This window comes from Danaus plexippus (genome assembly GCF_018135715.1).
Source record: "Danaus plexippus chromosome 18 unlocalized genomic scaffold, MEX_DaPlex mxdp_20, whole genome shotgun sequence".
In the NCBI taxonomy this organism is placed as follows: Eukaryota; Metazoa; Arthropoda; class Insecta; order Lepidoptera; family Nymphalidae; genus Danaus; species Danaus plexippus.
Genome location: NW_026869853.1, coordinates 5,095,545 through 5,115,894, shown reverse-complemented (window position 1 = coordinate 5,115,894; position 20,350 = coordinate 5,095,545). Strand labels below are relative to the sequence as shown.

The following is a 20,350-nucleotide window of genomic DNA, read 5'->3' as shown; positions in this document are numbered from 1 at the left end:
ATAACAATAGTTTTTATTTTAAGGCTGCTTATTTTTTTACGCAACGATTGGAAATTGAATTGATTGAAAAGGCAACGAATTGGAAAAAGTCAAATTTAACTATCTTTGTGCCTACTGCCACAAGTTAAAATTCATAAAAGCAAAAGAGTTGTGTTCGTTATCGCAGATTTATTACGCTTCTGGCAGACAACAGGCTGTCAGTTTGTTCTCAGATTTTGAACATTAATAGATATTCAAAAAATTCTATTAACTGACTAAAACTCAAGTCACATCGGATCCTAAGTTTTTGAGATAATAGTTGATGTACAAAGCACACAAAATTATGTTAATAAATACTAATACGGTATCAACTTCTGCGATGTCGGTTAAAAATGGATAGACAGGTCATCAGTCATGGGACTATTTTTCCTTTTGTTTATTAACAGAGTTATTCACATATTGACCAGAATATAAATACCAATACATTAACAATGAAGTTGTAATCTCGTTTGCTTCGTACCGTATATAGTGAGTATTATCCTTGTAACTATAAACAAGTTTTTAATGTATGAATCACCTCGCAATGGAAGTAGACTGTAGACTGAGCCGACCTTACGACACAGCGGTCGTGTTTTTTAGTCACCGAGGCGCGTAAACGTACAGCCAACGATTTTCATCGTTTGGTTCACAATAATACGTGATAAAGCTGCTTTCACTGTTGTTACATGAACTTGGCTCATTATCCAAATTAATACAGTGAGTGTTGTTTTTTTTTTGTTTCGAAAAATGATGTCAACAGTTATGGTCTATTAATAGTGTTTGTGTCAGATTTGAGCGCACAAGGATGGGAAAATAATGTCAAGAATTTAATACCATTATCATGAATTGTTTAATTATATTATAGTATCTAATAGATATTCAAAGTAACCAAACGCAGAACAAGTTTGTTCCTTTATTTGATATTCAATATCTTTGGTTCTCTACAATCTCTGTCACATTGGTAGCTGTTTCTGTGCTTTCCCGCAAATTTTAATATTTTCCTATAATCCTTTATAACAACTTTGTAATATGTATGGACCTTATACGGTCTCTAAGTTCGTTTCGTTCCATCGCTAAACGAGACCGACGATTGGTTACTCACGGTCTTATGAATTTTAGCGTAATACCTATCGCGAGCTGAACAATGAGCGTTATCAAGCAGCGACATACTTATTGCTCGATTCAATCTTTAGAATCATGAGCATGCTATATAAAGTATTTTAAATTTATACATTTACCTTAGATTCTTTTTTATGGGACAGTTTTGTACGTGTCACTATAACGTACCCAAGCACTGGCAGTTATTTTATATTTTTGTATTATTAGTATGTAAAGATATATATAAAAATTTGTTATTTGTTTTTATTAATCATACTTATTTTATATCTGGGGTTTGTTTGTGAAAGTCCCTGAAATCGCTGGTATTATTTCAACGATGCGGACTTAACACAAAATTATTAACACTACTATAAACAAACCGTTTAGATTTATACGTCGGTATGTGTTATAACAGTAAGCATATTATTATGCAAGCGCAATCAAAACACTTGCGTCCATACCAATGATGTTAACTACAGAGGTCAAATGTGTTTAAATTCTATATTAATGAAGTTCACGGTTTATAATGACGAAAGTCAAAATTTCTTGTTACAGCCGACTACTGAAATACTATGTATATTGTATAATCTTATTAGTATACCTTTTATTTCTAAATTATTTTCAAATTGGTTTTCTGAAATTACAATTAAATTGTAAATTTTAATGATACCTAAGAATTCCGCGAGTACTCATTTAAATTAAACTAAGGCTATCGGATAATACTGCGCCCGTTTTTTTTTTATACTACATAATCCCAACGTTTCGGTTCCTTAGCAGCAACCGTGATCACGGGCAGACGAGATGAAAGTGACACTTTCTAAGGTTTTTTTGATTTTATACAGAGCATGGAGAACTTAGAATCTGGCAGAGGTATTCAGGTGGTGACTCCCGGACCTGAACACACTTTTACCTTAGACGAGGAGGCGCTCGAGACGATCTTACTCAGAGATGACATTAAGGACAGATCAGTTGTAGTGGTGTCCGTGGCCGGCGCCTTCCGTAAGGGCAAGTCCTTCCTGCTGGACTTCTTTCTTCGATACATGCACCACAAGGTATTTTCATTTGACTAGGACTAAAGTTTATGGGAATATTAGATAGCAAAAAGATGCAGTAAAACAATATAACGTAGAAGGTTCAATTAAATAAACAGCAGGAATGGAAGAAACTAGGGACTAGTCCCTTAGCCTCGGCTTGTGTACATGCGGGCTGGCTCATAAATAAACTGCGCGACGTAGTTTTCAATTCAAATTCCACACCCTGAAGGCTGAGTTGGACGTTTATTGTACTATTAGTATCTTTTCCATCATTTGAACTATCTGTAAAAAACCCCTTTGCTGTCAAACACTTAATGAAACTGAATGTTGCGATCCCTTCGGCAGCGTAAATCAAAGAATCTGACATTATTCAGTTATGAATGTAAACACGGAGTCCGCTATGAATGTAGTGTAGTTTCCACACGCGTGTGTGCGTGTAGATGTGTAATGGTTTAATTCGTGTCTGTGCGTGATTATACAGGTTTTAGTTAGCACTTAGGAAATATCTTCTAAATAGTCTGTTTGGAAAGGAACTCTCAGGAACCAGTGGAAGTTGGTAGAATGAAAATTGTGTCTAAAATTCAAGTTTTTTGAATCGAGATTCTGACATGAAAACAACTAGTCTTTTTTTTTAATAAGTATAGCAAGCTACAGCTTTTTGTTTTAATCACTAAAACAAAAAAATATGTAGCAACAATTTCAGTAAAAATACTGGCTTTTTGCGATGGACATGAGAAGAATCGTTAACTGAATAAACCTAGATAACTTCTTAAAAGCTAGGGATATGATATTATATATGTGTTATGATTATTATTGCAAGGTTCCTGAGAGCCACAAGAAGTAATCTTTAAAAATAAGTGTACGGGTAAGATTAATATCTGGCACACTTCTTCCACATTTCGTATTAAAGTATTATATGAAAATTTTAACAATAAGTCCTAATCCTTGTAAATGTGTGACAGCTCGAGATCAATCTTGTAATTCTGCTTCCAGTATAATCTGCATGGAAGTGGTGTTGACTGGTTGGGGGTGGAGGACGAGCCACTGTCAGGTTTCAGCTGGCGAGGAGGCTCCGAGAGAGACACTACTGGGTTGCTGTTCTGGTCTCAGCCATTCAAAGCTACATTAGACAATGGAGAAAAGGTATAGAAGGTTCAACATTAACTGCGTGTGAATAGCGCCTTACTAATATTGTTTAAAAATATGTATGTGTATTCTTCTAGGTGGTGATCTTCCTTATGGACACACAAGGCACATTTGATAGCGAAACAACAGTTAAAGAGAATGCCACTGTGTTCGCACTCTCCACCATGTTGTCCTCTGTACAGATATACAACCTGTCACAAAATATTGAAGAAGATGATCTGCAACACCTGCAAGTGAGTAAAGATCATCGCTTGCCAGCCGTGGCTGTTGAAATAAACAAATGAGTTTTAAAACACCATAAGTGGCGTAGTGGTTGTAATGCGTGTTGCAGGTTGTGGTCATTTAAAAAAATTGTTTTTAAAATTTAATCTTTTTTCTGTATCTTAAGTACCTTCTGCTGTTGCGACTTTAAACTGCTTATATTAATGAAAGTTATTAAGAACAGATTTTCGGAAATTCTCCTTCTTTTTAATTTTAGTTGTTCACTGACTATGGGCGCCTGGCACAAGAGTCATCGCAGGGCGCGCCCTTCCAGCGGCTGCAGATGTTGGTAAGAGACTGGAGCTTTCCGTACGACCACCCTTACGGAGCGGTGGGCGGGCAGCAGCTATTGGACAAACGACTTAAGGTATGTACATGAAGCGGTTACTCCGCGACCCCTACTAGATATTTAGAATAATGTCCATACATTTCTATTAGAAGACCATACATCTCTATTTCTTATAAAATTAAATCTAACAAGGTGACAAACAATTGATATTTTATGTTTGTAAAGTGTAGACTGCGTTAGAGGAATATTACCTTTTTAATGTTCTTATAATATTCACAAAGTCATATTTAGACCATTCGTCTATTTTGCAGGTCCACGAAGGCCAGCACCCCGAACTGCAATCTCTGCGAGTCCACATCGCGGGCTGCTTCGAGGAACTAGCTTGCTTCCTTATGCCCCACCCCGGACTGAATGTAGCGACTGATCCACACTTCAATGGCAATTTGGCCGGTGGGAGTTACAAACATCTATTGAACGATGATAATAAAATTTCTCAAATATATTATTACATATGTGTCAATTCCATAATAATTTTTTCAGCCATAAGTCAAGAATTCAAGCTTTGTTTGAAACAACTCGTACCCATGCTGCTGGGACCAGAGAACTTGATTATAAAAAAGATTGGAGGAAACAAATTGAAATCCAGAGATTTGCTTTTATATTTCAAGTCGTACATCAACATATTTAACGGCGCCGCACTTCCCGAGCCGAAGACTATTCTAGAGGTGGAGAAATTTATTTTCACATTGTTAATTATAGTCATTCAAGGAATAAATATTTATAAACTTTCGATACAGGCAACTGCAGAGGCTAACAATTTATCAGCTATGGCAGAAGCTAAGGAGGTTTACGAGACGCTCATGGAAGAAGTCGCCGGTGGAGCGAAGCCCTATCTGCAGCCATCGCGGCTCGAGCAGGAACACCATCGAGCGAGGGACAAAGCGCTGCACGGTTTTCGCTCCAAAAAGAAAATGGGCGGAGATGAGATTGCAGAGTCGTACGCTGATAGGCTGGTCAAGGTAACTGAGGAATCCATAACTATTATTTATAATGGAAGCCAGTTAGTTCGATGCCAGGTTAATAACACGAGATATTTTTCGAGTAGGAGTTAGAGGAGCAGTACGAGCAGTACCGGTTGCACAACGAGGACAAGAACCTGTTCCGACAGCTGGGAACAGTCGCGGTGCTGCTGATGTTGGCGCTGGCCGTGTACATGGTCGGGATACTAGCGGGCGTGTTAGGTTTCGAGTCCCTTCAGGCCCTGGGGAAGACGGCGGCTATTGTTTTCCTGGTCTTGATGGCGGTTTGCGGTTACTCCAGGTACCTCAATAAAGTGATACTTTTTTTAACAATAATTGCATACTGCGTGACTGTCATTCCACCCGTTGAAAGATGGAAAGGAAATCTTTGTTGGTGAACGCCTTATCTCTGTAACAGCCTGTTCTATAGGAAAATTCTGTCAAACAACCTGTTCTGACGGAATTTGCAAGTTAAAAGATTTGCTTAGCGTTGTTTATGAAAGATTCTGTTTGCAATTCTTACTAAGCTTTTTAATTAATATCCTTAAGTATGAATTGAAATAACATTTTAAATTTACAACGGATTTGACATTGGGATGGTTGAAGTCGAGAAAAAGGACACTGTTTGCAAGGAATATATAAAAGGAACTGATCATGTATTCATTGTTAAAGCATTGTTAAGTGGAAATAAAAAGGGGAGAGAAGTTAATAGTCTCAGATTCATTTGAAATATGTTCGATTACAGAGCCACCGGCAACATGCGAGAGCTCACCATACAGCTGGACCAACTGGCGGAATCTGTACGCTGTATTGTTTAAATTATATACATATTACTCATTAATATTATGATATATAATGTTATGTTTCTGTCCAGGTGATGGACAAAGCTGGCCAGCTGGGGGGATGGCGGACCGCTGCGACAACAGACAGCTACAGCAGGGACAAAAACAAGCAGTCATAGCACTTAAGTAATACCTCAATAATTTTAATATTCTTATATGGCCAAGCATCGCACTTGTTTTGAAACGAATTTATTTAAGAGAAAGTAATATACTGTGAGCATATTTTTCATAATTTAAATCATAACTGACTTATTATAATAAAATGCAAACATTTTTCGTAGCTACCTATATAAGGGTAACTGTGTGGTTATTCTAAGTCGGCATCGTACTTACTGCACACGGATTACGGAGCGTTAATAGTTTTTATTGATAAATCTTTACAAAATAATGAATATTAGCGCAGGCTGTTTGATAAAAAACGGAAAAGATCCGTTGTAGTGTGACGACGCGAACTTAGAGTAAGCACACTGATGACGATAATTTGTAGGAATAAGTTTTTGAACGATCGTCTTGCTCTTAATTTTAAAAATTACACGCATTGTTGTAAAACAGAATAACGGAACCGGAAACATATTTATTTACATTTATGTCAAGATTATGAAAAGACATTTTTGTCTTTATCGTTAAGAACGGAATAAAAACTCAGTCGCTACTATGAATATTAAATAAATAGACGTCACTTTAAATGTTTAATAAGACTTACGATTTATATTTGATTATAATCAGAACTAAATTAATGGAGAAATGTTTGTTAAAATATATTGTGGAAGTGAAACTTCCTATGGGACCTCCAGCGAGGAGCGCTGGAATGGACAGAGACGGAGCGAGAGCAGAATGGATGGGTCAGTTGAGGATCGTAAGCAATGCTTATGAAGTTTGTCTCAAACAAATAAAGAAAACTTGAGTTCTACCCTTTCCTATTTTAATTTTCTCACAATGAAGTCTCTCTTCTTCCGCGCGGAGGGACACCACGCACTATTTTTTATTTATTACAAGTTTTTTTTTTGTATTTGCATAGGATAATGATGACTAAAATAAAAAATAAAATGTTTATAAAAACTGTATTTTATTGTTATCTTAAATAATTAATATTCCTGTATTGTAAACAAGTGTAGGTTCAACAGAAACGAGGCTCTACAAAACGTCACCGAGGGCCGAGGCTCAGCGACCAACAACACAATAAACTATTTAATTTTACAACAGACAGTTCCGGAGCCGCTTTGTTCCCATCGTGATGGTGATCGGATCTCTCGGCAACCGATTCCTTGTCTTGGCACACCAGGAATATATCTATCTACAAAAACAGATATGTTTGGACAACATTTATTTACAATTTTTTTTACTTTTTACAAACCTGCGCCGCGACCTCCGCCGTCTGAACAGTCACATTTGATTTTAAGTACAGTTACTGCGGACGTGTTCCTGTGCGCGTCAGCGGGTGACACTGCCTCGCCACACCCAACATTTCAAGACAGGTCATCCGTCGGCGATAATTTTAATTACGGGAGCAGTCCTCGGTGAGAACGTCCGATGCACCGTACGAATAGTTTAATCATAATTTGTGCAGCCAGTCCATCTCACGTCCGTTGCTCCGATTACATCTAATTATTGCTCTCTTCCTACATGATTTACGAGACAGTCGATTTTGATGCTACACTTCCTCTGTCACTTGCGCGTCAATGATTTTGGACCTGCCAGGTCAAGGTCATTCTGACACAACGTGCGAGTCTAACACCGTCTGCCGGGCCGACCCAGCCACGCGTTACCCTATCATCCACTAAAGCTAACAACATAATTTATCTATGGCTGTACAAGACCCTCACTCGGCCACCTCCCCCCCCCACCCGTCAACAATCCGTTATAAAATATCTGAAAACCAACCACTAAGCTACATAAAAACGATTATATCTCTGGTCAGCGGAGGCCGGCCCCCGAGGAGCGCGGTCCGCCGCACAGCGCGCGTGCACCCCCACTCCGCACCGCTCACCCTCACCGCCCTGCCATAGGTCCAGTCACTCTGTGCCGGAGTCCGCTTATCTCTATGTACATATTAATTGAGCACGTTGCTGGTCGCGGTCGGCGACCGTTTCGATTTCTATAATGTGTCGTGAATTGAACTATGAATTTTCGATCTCCCGCCGGTTCTGCGCCGGCCGCCGCTCCGCGATGTGAGGGAATCATTTTAAAAACTAGACTGTATTTAAAATTTATAAAATTATTAACGGCGACCGAACAGCGCTGTCTGTGAGTGCTGCCGAGTGCGACACACTCCGTAGAACATGGAAGAGCACACGGGTGGTGTCTGTCGTGGTAACGTGCGGTGAAGATCGTGGGTCTGATATTTTCACTAAGCACTTGGACACTGAGGACACAAACAGAGCACAAGTCGTCCAACAGGCTTCTGTGACCGCGAGCGGAGAGCTCGCCGCAGCCGTGGGCGTGGGCGTGGCCGGCGTGGGCGTGGGGACATCACAATTGTTTGAATTTGCCATTGGCGTTCGGCGTCGAAGGTCCCATGGCGCGCTCGGCCGCCGCCGCCGCCGCGTGCTCCATGCCCTTCTCTATGCCCGCCTGGTACACCGGCTTCATAACCTGCAAAGCGATCGCCGTAATGACACACTCCGTACACCGAGGAACGCTTCACTACATATGTCTCGTCACACTCACGTTGTCCCACAGCCAGCTGGCGGACTCGTCTATGGTGACACCGAGTTCCCTCATCTCTCCGCTGTACCTGAAACACCGACCGATATAAGTCATTCCGGTCGTCATATGTAACTCATCACAGGACACATAGCGCGCCCATGAATGCTTGTCTCAATATTTTATCTATTTCCGTCGCACCTGATGTAGGCCCACAAGGCCAAGGTGAGCAGCGCCAGTCCCATGACCAGGTTGCAGAGGTTGGCCAGCGGGTAGAGCGCGAGGAGGCCCAGCACTCCGCTCATCACGTAGAAAGCCAGCGCCACCGCAAACAGCACCGACGGCGTCCGAGCCGCCTTGAAGATGTTTTTACTCTCGTTGTGGGCGCGGAACTGTGAGAACTGGTCCTCCAGGTCCTACGACACATTTAGATATTCGAATTAAATGTAACAATACTGCCCTCTGTGAGTACTCACGTCGAAGTCAATTGAGTAAAAAGAGACAGATTATACGCGAGCAGACCCAAAAACTACAACTATCACTCCTCAAGACACAAACTGCCGTTCACCTGCACGAGCTGATCGTGATAGGACTTGCTGAACTCGTCTCCCCCCATCTTGCGCTTGGCGCGGAAGGCGTGCAGGGCCTTGTCCCGGATCCTCTGATGCTCCATGTCCAGCAGCTGTGTCTGCAGGTAGGGCCGCGCGCCGCCACACACCTCCTCCATCAACGTGGTGTACACGTCTCGAGCCTCCGCCACCGCCGTCAGGTTGTTGGCCTCCGCCGTCGCCTGGTGGAATAGTTTTATTATAATATTTTTGTACTGCGAAAAAAACATACGGATAATTACCGAAAATGACTTTTTTCCCTCATCGCGCTGGAAACCAACAGTTGACCTGTTTCTCCCTTTTCAAATAGCTTGCTTTCACAGGTGCTTTTTTTGCTGTTACCATTGAACTATAAAATGTCTCACCACGAGCATGCTCTTCGGTTCCGGCAAGTCGTTTCCTCTGTAGATGTTCATGTAGCTCTTGAAGTACTGCAGCAGGTCCTTGACCCTGACGGGCTGTCCGTTGATGAGTTTGGGGACCAGGTTGTGGGGAGCCAGCAGCATCGGTACCAACTGCACCAACGCGCGCTTGAACTCACCTTCGATATCTGCGAAGATTTTTGATTGGTTTTGTTTCAATCTAACAAACTATGTTCTGTTAAAGTTGATGGTAGTGTCATCGAAGGAAAACTAAGTATTTTTTGTATTTTCCTGCACTGCACTGTCAATTTTAAAATTGTCTTAACAATAGCGATAAGCAACACAAAGACGTTGATAAGATTTCATCTGGAAGGAACTTATGTGGATGCTCGTTCGGTTAACTTGTCTACTCAGTTGAGTAGATGCCACGTTCATATTGGAAGTATTACCAGATAGCCGTCCATCGAAGTCGGGGCTGGTGGCGACCTTGAGTCCGGGGTGAGGCATCAGGAAGCAGGCGATCTCCGAAAAACAAGACGTGATGTGCTTCCGGAGGGACTGCAGCTCGGGGTGCTGTTTGTCAGACACCTGGAGATGATGACGACGTGTTAAACATTAAGCAGCTTTCTTTACAAACCAAGAGTAACATCCACACAGAGAGCTTAATTCACCCGCGTCTATACATCAATCTTCCACTTAAAACTTAGGACTGATTGAAGTCAAAATACTAGTTCATCACGGTCGAAGACAAAGACACTATTCTTTCTGTACATTTTATCTGGTTGGTTCTGGTATCTACGAGGTTGTTAGATAAAAGATGATAATTTTTTTTAATTGACCAAGTTTAGTTGTCATGTAAGTTGTTTTTTATGTCAGAAAGCAAACTGTAGATGGAATACAGGAACTGATGCCTTCAGACACCTGGCGTGTGGCGGGTGGGGTGGATCTTATTGAATAATAAGGATTTGAGGGTAAGAAGAGTGGGATTATGATTGTGGGATGAGAGCTTCGCGATTCGACTATCGGTATATCATCTTAGGGACACATGCAAATTCTTTTTGCCTCAGGCTCGTAAAACCCAGGATCTAACACCTTCAATGAGGTGATATCTCACTTTCAATCTTCTCTGGAGTATCTTCTGGCCGCCCTCGGCTCCGTAGGGCGCCTCGTAAGGGAAGCTCCAGTCCCTAACAACGAACTGCAGTCGCTGGAAGGGAGTCCGCCCCCCGTCCTCCAGCGCCAGACGGCCGTACTCAGTGAACAACTGTTAAAAGGACATTGATTTGGTAATATTTTATACATCGATCAGAAAAAAAAAAAATTTACGTTGTTTTTGTACGGAATACTACAAAACCGTTCCTTGCACCGGCAAAAAACTCTGTAAATTCAAACACGAAGACTGGTGTCATCTGAATTGTGGTCAAAAACCTACCAGAATAACTTATCATACACATGAACACGTGGAATTGTTAAAGCGAGGAAAGCGTATATTTCATTCCTCCAGGTTTTTATAATCACAGTGTTAAGTTTTTTTCACCTGCAAGTGCTGGAGATCATCCTCCTGTATGTTCTGGGCCAGGTTATAGATCTGAACTGAGGACAACATTGTAGACAGGGCGAACACCGTCGCACACTCGCGGACCGTGGACTCACTGTCGAAGGCACCTTGAGTGTCCAGCAAGATTATGGCTACCTGCGGATGAGGAATAGAGCGAGGGGAGAGTTCAACACTGGTGACAGTCAAACTATGGTAACCAATGTGGTCAATATGGGTTATGAATGTACCTTCTCCCCAGTCTCCAGCGTGGCCTTGAATATCTCGGACCACATGAGTATGCCGGTGGTGTCTCTCTCGGATCCTCCGCGCCAGCTGAACCCCGCCAGCGGCTCGTCCTCCGACCCCAGCCACTCGCCGCCACCCCCGCCAGCGCCGTACTGCTCGTTGAGGTTTATGATTTACTTATGATGTACGAACGGTGATTTAAAGGTATCTTACATGTCAGTTGTTTAAGGTCGAAGGAAATATTGCTTACTATTTGGTTGTACGAAAGATATGAACTAAGAGTAAAGGACTCGCTACGTTTCAATTGTAACGCAGATTTCTTGCGCATTAATTGTTCAGTCACAATGTTTTTCAATTTTCCAATGACTGATTCGATATTAGCACTCTTTTAGAAATGCTCTCATGTTAGGAGTAAGAACTTGAAGTTAACATGATGTCGCTCTGCTAAAACGCGTTGCTGTGACCGTATTTGAGACAGATTACAAATAAACAAGAACAAAGACGACAGTCATTGCAAAAAAGAAAAAATACAAAAACTCTGTGAAACATGTTAAAACACTATCCTTAAGGGATATTGGCTGTAACATTGAGAAAGAGAGATAAAAATACATCAGTATTCAAGAATGTGAACCAACCTTGTGATGCATGTACCGGAGGAAGAAGTCGAGCAGGAAGGACTTGCCCTTGCGGAATGCCCCCGCCACAGATATGACGACGGCTGATCTGTCTTTGATGTCATCCTGCAGCAGTAAGTGTTCCAGCGCCTCTTCATCCAAGACGAACGTGTGCTCGGGGCCCGTGTTCACCACCTGCACCCCCCGGGCTCCTGTCCGTGGAGGGGCAGACGGCTTCTCTGTCACTGGAACACCGTTAACTGGTTAGCTTTTTTGGACACGGAATTTGTTTTTTTATCGACCATGTAATGCGATATGCTTAAGTATTTTTCACACGACCTGTGTGAAACTGACACCGATAATATTTATCGTTCAAAAAGGATTCTTTATTCCAAGTTATAAAGTTTATTTTTATTCAATATCTGTTCAAGTTTAAAATCCCACAGCAAAGCGTCTCGTGTATCATTCACCCTTGACAAAAAAATACATTTGCTTCTAGAATTTTATATTTTGATGCAGATATTCAACCGATGAAGTGAAATGTAGTTTTATGTTTGTTTCTCTTGTTGTGGTAGGTACATGAATAAGCCACGGTGGTGACCGTAACGCATTAAGTAATTTCAAACAGGCATGACACTCACAGTAGTAATCTGTTCTCTGCTATATATTAACTGGTTCGGGTGTTTTAAATCGGCTGTGTGCGGACATCGGACACGTGTGTTCTATTAAATAACATCAACGATGCCACCTCGTCGTTTCTGGTCCACGAAATACATTTCTACATTCTCAATGTTTATTTTGTAGTTCATGCATCGAGTTCCGAGTTTCGATCTAATGTGTTATGTGATAGAACTTCTTTTTGTGTGAAATGATAGCAATTGAATTAACGATGTTAGTCATTTTTGTTTAGGAAATGATTAGCTCTAAATATACACTTTTTTGAACAAGATTCTCAGTCGTTTACTGTAAAAGTACACATGTTGTGTAAATATGATGTTTATTCTCATTTCGTCTTTCCGTCGTCGAAAATGCAAACTGCAAAGCGATCGCAGCAACTTACGTTATAATATAAATTTAATAAAATCGAGAAATAGATGCGAAAACATAGTTTTATTTATAAATATATCTGTGAAACTGGTTCCAGATACGTTTTGTAAAGATCGGATTAATGAGTTAAGTTTAAATAAGATTCTTATCGACTAAATACAAAAATTCATACTAAGGACGAGGGTACGTTATATTCTTTAAAATCTAAACACAAATCATTTGTTTACAATTTTAGATGAAGTGGGATTTATTGATACTTAATCTTATAGTTTGCTATTATTTTGAGAACATTTTATGACAGCGGTCAGTCCAATGACCTCATTCAAGCCTCGAGGGCATCCATTCACAAATAACAAATGTCAAGACGCAAACGATCAGTTTGCAAAATGTTCTGCAAGACCTGGGACAGACGACTTAAAGATATGTTATAAGAACAATAATACGAGCATATAACTATTGTTCAAACGTAAAATAGATTTGGAGGGAAACTTTTCATTCGATTCCGGTTTTATGATTCAAAATTAATATTTACTAAACAAACACGGAAATATATATCTTCGGTAAATCCGTCCGTTTGTCCGTCGTTATGTATATCCGTACACACGGAAATAGAAGCCAAGGTTGTGACGTGCGTGATGAGCTGAATACTAGACTTGCGAAATATCATTTTGATCTGAGTTGTGATGCAGACAATTATTTGATGGAACTAGATATTGGATAAGTTTGACCCGACATGGTCGAGACGTTCATTGAAGAATCTTACGAATCCTACAGGGACAATATAAAAATAATTAGATACATTTTTTTTTTACTGAAAGACAAACACTCGTCATCAAGACACCAAGTGTACAATGAAATCTGAAGATTCTTCTGCTTCAAAATAGTTACTCGTATTTATATTGTGTAAATACGAGGCATACTTTTTTGTTTCTAAAAATGTTTGAAGTGATAAACGAATCTCCCTGGATAGTACATTTTTCTAAAGATAGAAACCAAGTACAAGCCACGAGTTATGGAGGAAGGGCTCTCAAAATCAGCTCGCAACAAATAGCTAGTAATTTATAGCAATAATAAAATATTAAAATCAAAGCCTCTCTGCTGCGTCTGCGCTGATTCAAGATAATTACTAGTCATATTTGGTCTCCAATTATAAAACTGGTTGATGTGTGCGGAGGAGGGGTGATTGTTTGTTGCTCACGAAAGAGTCCACTGCATTGATGTTATAATGAAATACACTTTAAACACAGCAGAGCAAGGTCGTAGGAGTCAACCAGAAGCGTTCATAAGTAAACTAATACCAGCATGTGCGGTTGAAGTTTGAAGCAATTGATTCATTTACAGCATCAAAGCTTTGATTGGTCGCTGGTAGAGCATACTATACAATAGAAAAGTGAAGGCAACTTCCTGTTCGCAGTACAAGAATTAACGGCAGCACGGATTAGTAAGCTGAGGTAAGGTTTGTATTGGACAAACAGACTGGACATTAAGTTTCGACTCACTATGTATGTCTCTCGTTAGTTGTAAACGCATCCGGGCCACAACCTCGGTCCCTGCAATGAGATACGACAAGCCTTCAACTTGAACGTGAGGTTTACATCTCAAGGGACCGATACGACTTATTAACATACGTCACGGAAAAATATCAATTGCGCAAGAATGCGCTTATTTAAGGAAAATATCGTAACGTGTTAATGTTTTTTTTTACATGTGTTTTGAAATTATTGTTAAAGACATGTAAAGGATTTTGTATTAGCAAAAAATGTTATTATATGTTCGTTTACTTTAGTATTTAAATGTTAGTTAATATTTTTATATCTCATAGTTCAGTCGATCGGATGACTGTTCAATCGAATTAAAGAGGTTTTGAACATCTCGGCCGATAAGATGAGATAATTCAAGAGGCCGGATGACGCAACACGAATTCATATAGACGAGAATTAGGAGCACATCCCTCATAAACAATGTAGGGTCACTGTTACATGGATGTTGATTTTGACTTTTATTATAAGAGTTACTCATATTGATATGTAGAGCATACGTTATATATTGTACCTAAAGATGCGCCCTTCAAATGTAATCATTGAAACTAATTTTCCTTAGCTAGTGTTACACTCAGACTTAACATTGTTACAAGGCTATTTTTTGCTTTCATGGTCTCAATGCCGTCAGAAGCGCTGCAGTCCCATGTTTATCGTTAATAAGAACTTACATACACAGTCTTACGTGTCTCATTGATACGTATAAATTTGTATGTTAAACGTCGAAACTGTCAGTGTGCCCGTCGGGATGCTAACCAGTAATAGGGGTGAATACACAATCAGATATTACGCTCTATATTGTAACATACGTTTGACAAAACGTGCGCATCAGTCTGTTACCGAAAGCTGTACGTGACTCTCATTATATAGTTCAAATTAAAGATTCCAAGGAGCAAGTCTAAAGTAATGTTCGTAAATGTTTGTTTAAGGAGTTTTACATTTCAACATCTCGCAACATCTAACTTCTGATCTAGCACAAATCCATTACGTTAATCTAGAACGCTGGGCTATAGTAATGATTTTATGGGTGGTTTGAATGAGCGTTTGGATGAAATATTCCATGCTGGTTAAGTCATGTAGAGTATCTGTGAAACATTCATCTTGGCGGACGACCAAATATTAGTGGCGTGTCAGTAACCCGCCCTGGATGAGGGCCAGGGAAGTGAAATCACAGGCAGGTGTATGATCATTCGAAGCACTCACATTTAACCAGATCTTTAGTGATGCTGTTGGTTAACTTATGACATCAAATCTCAAAATAAGTTAAGGCTTAATCTGACGCTGAACCCCGTAATAATACAGAACTTGTGAACCTACTTGGAGAAATAAAGGGTGATTATTTTCACATATGTTGAATGTTAGGATTCGTCGCCGAAACCTGAACGAATGGTGTATTGAAAGTTGGATAATTTTCATTTAAATATTATTAAGATTTCACGCTCGAGTCACAAACGATTTAATAAAATACGGAGCACCCCACAGCCCTCCACGGCGCTCAGCTTCATATCTTCTTTAATAACGTGGGATTCCGAGTGAAGATAATATTTTTTCTAGCTATTTCCACTTTATTTCGCAAATAAATAATGTTTTGACAACTCTTATCAACTTAAAAAACTGCATGTTGACGATACATTTATATCGACCGAATGTTTAATTCGATAATGGTCAGTTTGTATCCGTAACACCGAGTCATAAGTTACATAGCTTTTACGATCTCTGCCTATCGTCCGCCGGTTGTTATCTGTAGAATGCTAAACGGATTTTGATGAGACTTCCCATTGATGGCAGAGCGTGTAGGGGATCACGTGAGCGACATTTTACTATGGATATATTTAGGAATTAGTGTGAAATCACATTTTAAAAAAAATTCACCATTATGGGAATATAGGCAAGGCGTTGGCAAGTTTAAGATTGTCAAGCTCAAAGAGAATTTTATATATATATAAAATATAAAAAAATATAATTGCCATGTCGTGATCTGCTGCACTCAATGCCGGGATGAGTTATCTTTGGTTTATTCTGATGGTTCAGCTTCATCGTAATCCGTCAAGTAGTTTCAGCGCGAACAACAACATCCGTAAACCCATACAAACTTTAATAACAATTAATTTCATACTTTTAATGATGAACACATGTTTTCTTCTATTCAGCAAAATGTTATTTAAAAGTTATAAATAATAAACATTCACTATGTAACCGCGTCCCTCGTTTACTCTGGTCCTGAATAAGAATATAAACAGTATAATTTTTAAATATTAATTCAATACTTCAGTATCGATTTAATCTACATTACTGGTCATTTATGTACGCGTAAGTCAGGCGAATGTAAAACGTCCGTTGACCCTGACACAATCACTAGTGGTTTAATAAGTGGATAGTCATTAATAGCACGACATATAATGATATTAAGCAATGAACAAAACTTTGTCTAAAGCGACTTCACAAACAAGCTGTACGTATTCATTACGAGCGGTTAAGTGTGCTGTTAACAGCTTGATAGTTCGATTTCACTGCTCCATGCTTCGGGTTTGTTATGATCAGTCTCTGTGACTACTTCGAGACCTGTCCGCTTACTACGAGTTTATAGTGACGCTATACACATTAATGTTAACTAACGACTCGTACTTGTGCTCAGCATGTTGATCAGCTCCACCCAGTACACCAATCACATTTCCATCAAATATATCTTCATACCATTAAAACTTCAAATATCCCTGTTTGTATTATCATAACACTGGCTGTAGTCGGCGAGTTCTCTACATTTTATTGATATAAAATATTATATAAGCGTGACAGGTCTGTCACATTCCGATGTATAAGTTGGTGAAAAACAACTTTCTATTCGCGTCAACTTGTTTGGCAATACGTTAAATAAATGATGTTCAGCGCTAGATGAGAAATTCTCTCGCCTACAGATCTCGCTGGGGAAGAGTTTCAATGTCTTTTATATTTCATAATCAGCTGATACCGAGCGATCAGTTCGCGACGTTGGATATCATTAAAATGTTTTCCTGTGTGAAAAAGACACAAATACCTACGCCATATACAAATAGTTACTTCTTAAAGGCTCCCACATTATATTGATAATTTTATTAAGAAAAAAATATAGCACTTTACTTAACAGCTTGAAGTATCTTGGGCACGATGTTTATTTTTTCAACTCTTATTTAAATAGCTCAGTCCTAATGAAGAGAGTCCGTAGTATATATTAGTATTATTATTTAATGAGCTTTTTCAATATGTCTTAAGTAAATTTGTATTAAAATATATAACGAAGTATATTAAGTGCTATATTTGAATTAAAAGTAATCTGATTATTACTTTTTTAATACATTTATATTTTATAAGCAGGTCACGGTTTGGCTTATCATGATTTGTGACGAATTGCTTCACATTTGATATTGCACAGATACTGCATTATTATTGGCCGTATATCATTCGCCTTATCAATATTTTGTGCCAGTGTTTTGTTATTTAAAAAAAAACATCAATAACACTTCAATAACTCCAATGGGTCGTAAATTATTTGTAAATATGTCTCGTATGCGTATGATTATCCAAAGTTATACACGTCATGATACGTCATAGGACCTGTTGCTTGTTGTGGCTTATAAATAAGACGCTATCCGCGTATGTTACGTGTCGGTGGAAAAAACTTGGATGGAAACGACATTAATACCATATTTTCACGTGTCAACACACAGGCGGGAAAAATGTTTTAACACGTGGAAGAAAGCACATATTAGTTTAAATATGGCCTGTAAATATTTCATTCAAATTTCCTCGTTCAGGAGATACACATATGGACTAAAAATGCTCATTCCTTTTATTAAAAAAATCTATCTCAATATATTCAGTTGATTATCGTAATTTAAGTAACGAACAATCAACCATGTCATATAGTATTATGTACAATAAGTAAATTAGTATGACCACACGCCAGGGTCAGACCGGATCACAGCTGATAAGTGTATTATTACGCGTTTCAATCGAAAAATTAATTATGAGAAAACAATATCGAGAATATTGTAGCTTTAGGTTTATTGCGACACGAGCTCTACATCGGACCAGCGGACGTTGAATCTTAGGAGAGACGATATAAAAAACACGTATACATATACTCGCATCTGTCAGATTGTGGTAAAAAACAAAAGAAACGAAGATCCTTGTATAATCATACATTATCACTTTACATAAGAATCGATGGTTTTTGCGGTTTACAACGCGAACGTTCAGATCGGACTCGACAAACCTGTTCCGTGAGTCGAGCCTCTTAACCTCCGAGTTACCTTCGCCACACAGTCGATACGACCTGGACATATCGATAATTCAGACAAGGTTGAATCACGACTATTAAGAGGACTGATTTTTATATTATAATAAATATAATAATTTAAATCCCAATACAGAGCTTCACAGTTATTTATACTAATGAATAAAATTAGAACGTCTATTTGTTTCGCTATAATAACATCGTTCTACTGAGACATACGATACGTATAACAAAATTGTATATAATTTTTGTTTCGTCTGTTTGTTCTGGCTATTAAAAGCTGGACCAAATTCGACGAAACTTTCTCCGTCAGATAGCTCTGATATAAGGAGAGACTCACGTTTACTTTTATTTAACAAATTATTATTTTAAAATTTAACATTGACGAAATAACTATCCGCGCAAAACAAGTCGCGGGCACGGCTAGTGGCAAAGTTAAAATGCAAAGCATGAGAAATTGCTTGTATGTATTAAATAGGATTCATATATAAATAATATCAAAAACTAAAATAAAGTAACGTTACAATTCCATGACAGCCAAAGTAATCAATGTGGAACATAAATAAATCCCGTCGGAGCAGCTCCGGTTGACATTAAAGTTTCCAAATGAATGGGCGCTCCTAGATATAGTAAATAAAAAAATACCGATGTCACAGACAGTTAACATCACTTCCGGTACTAAAAAACATGATATATTCAATCCCAAACCCCTGTGTGTGTAACAAAATTATAAAACAACTGCATAATTACATGTCATGAGTTCCGAGACAAAAAATGTGCATGATAAAGCAAATAGCAAGATAATAATCACAGAGCACGACATATGCTATGTTATCTTAAAGTGAATTGTAGGGAAATTATTTCATAGTTTGTAATCAATTTTATAGTAATTAATGGAAATTGTATTATTTACTGTTCATCGAAAAATATGTTTAATACTATTGGAATGTTCACATACATTTAGGATCGTTACGGTTCATAAAGTAACAACTTTACAACTAATTGTGCACTTGTGATTTGGAATTCAATTATTCATTAATATTGTTCAAAGGAACTTTAATTGAGTGACGTGAACAATGCTAAATGTTATGGTAATTTTATTTTACGTATGAACATAGAATCTTTGTATTAAACAAAGACATTGTTATATTTCTGTATTTTATAAAATCACGTTTCCATTGTTATTGTCGCTTATTATCTGCTGTTTTGTTGATGAATTAATAATTGTTATTGGTTGGCTCAATTGAAAGTCCTACTTGTTGGTAATTTGACGCTACGCGGATATAAAAGTGATCACAAACGAACATATCGTTTGAATATTAATACAAAAATAACATTACCTTCAGTGAGAATCCTCTCTGATCCCCCCGTCATTTTCACTCGGTTCCCGCCGAAAGTCATTCAAAGTGTAAGCCAGATAACACACTGTGTTCCTTGAGGACCAGCACCAGAATCCAGGCAGCAATTATAAAAAGAACCCATTTTCAATGTCACAACTTACACGAGGGTAACTGACGAGCGACGTAACCGCCGTTCGCGCCACACACTGACGAAAAACGCGTTTAAAACAATAATATTTTAATAATTATTACCTTCTCCCTCATGGAAATTAGTTTCCCGATGTTTATGTCCCTCGGTATCAGCCATGACCAATTTTATTTATTTCGAGACCTGACTTGACTGAACATAGCGACATACAATTTTTCCAACACGACGCAAGTTGACAACCTAAAGTAAAAAGACGTGTCACTGTCAAATGATACTTCATAAATCTG

The 20,350-nt window shown here is 38.8% G+C and overlaps 2 protein-coding genes across 5 annotated transcripts; one reads left to right on the top strand and one right to left on the bottom strand.

The window, feature by feature from the left end:
* Nucleotides 1-565: 565 nt before the first annotated feature.
* LOC116772860 (atlastin-like) lies at nucleotides 566-6,771 on the top strand. Its single transcript, XM_032665152.2, has 11 exons — nucleotides 566-735; nucleotides 1,959-2,168; nucleotides 3,144-3,293; nucleotides 3,374-3,529; nucleotides 3,775-3,924; nucleotides 4,158-4,296; nucleotides 4,387-4,571; nucleotides 4,644-4,865; nucleotides 4,952-5,166; nucleotides 5,611-5,665; nucleotides 5,740-6,771. The coding sequence occupies exons 2-11, from the start codon at nucleotides 1,962-1,964 to the stop codon at nucleotides 5,824-5,826; spliced, it is 1,566 nt and encodes a 521-aa protein (XP_032521043.2). The 5' UTR covers nucleotides 566-735; nucleotides 1,959-1,961; the 3' UTR covers nucleotides 5,827-6,771.
* Nucleotides 6,755-20,305, bottom strand: LOC116772859 (atlastin). 4 transcript variants are annotated; one of them, XM_061528427.1, is made up of 13 exons: nucleotides 20,168-20,305; nucleotides 19,916-20,008; nucleotides 14,264-14,314; nucleotides 11,739-11,962; nucleotides 11,106-11,255; nucleotides 10,858-11,013; nucleotides 10,435-10,584; nucleotides 9,770-9,908; nucleotides 9,324-9,508; nucleotides 8,919-9,140; nucleotides 8,552-8,766; nucleotides 8,375-8,441; nucleotides 6,755-8,299 (listed from the first exon to the last, which is right to left on the bottom strand). In XM_061528427.1, exons 2-13 carry the CDS (start codon nucleotides 19,974-19,976, stop codon nucleotides 8,177-8,179), a joined length of 1,743 nt encoding a protein of 580 aa, XP_061384411.1. In that variant the 5' UTR covers nucleotides 19,977-20,008; nucleotides 20,168-20,305; the 3' UTR covers nucleotides 6,755-8,176. The 4 variants fall into 4 exon arrangements, with proteins under 4 accessions (XP_061384411.1, XP_032521040.2, XP_061384412.1 ...); XM_032665149.2 differs by lacking the exon at nucleotides 14,264-14,314; XM_061528428.1 differs by lacking the exon at nucleotides 20,168-20,305 and having other exon boundaries at nucleotides 19,916-20,153.
* Between the last annotated feature and the right edge of the window lie 45 nt (nucleotides 20,306-20,350).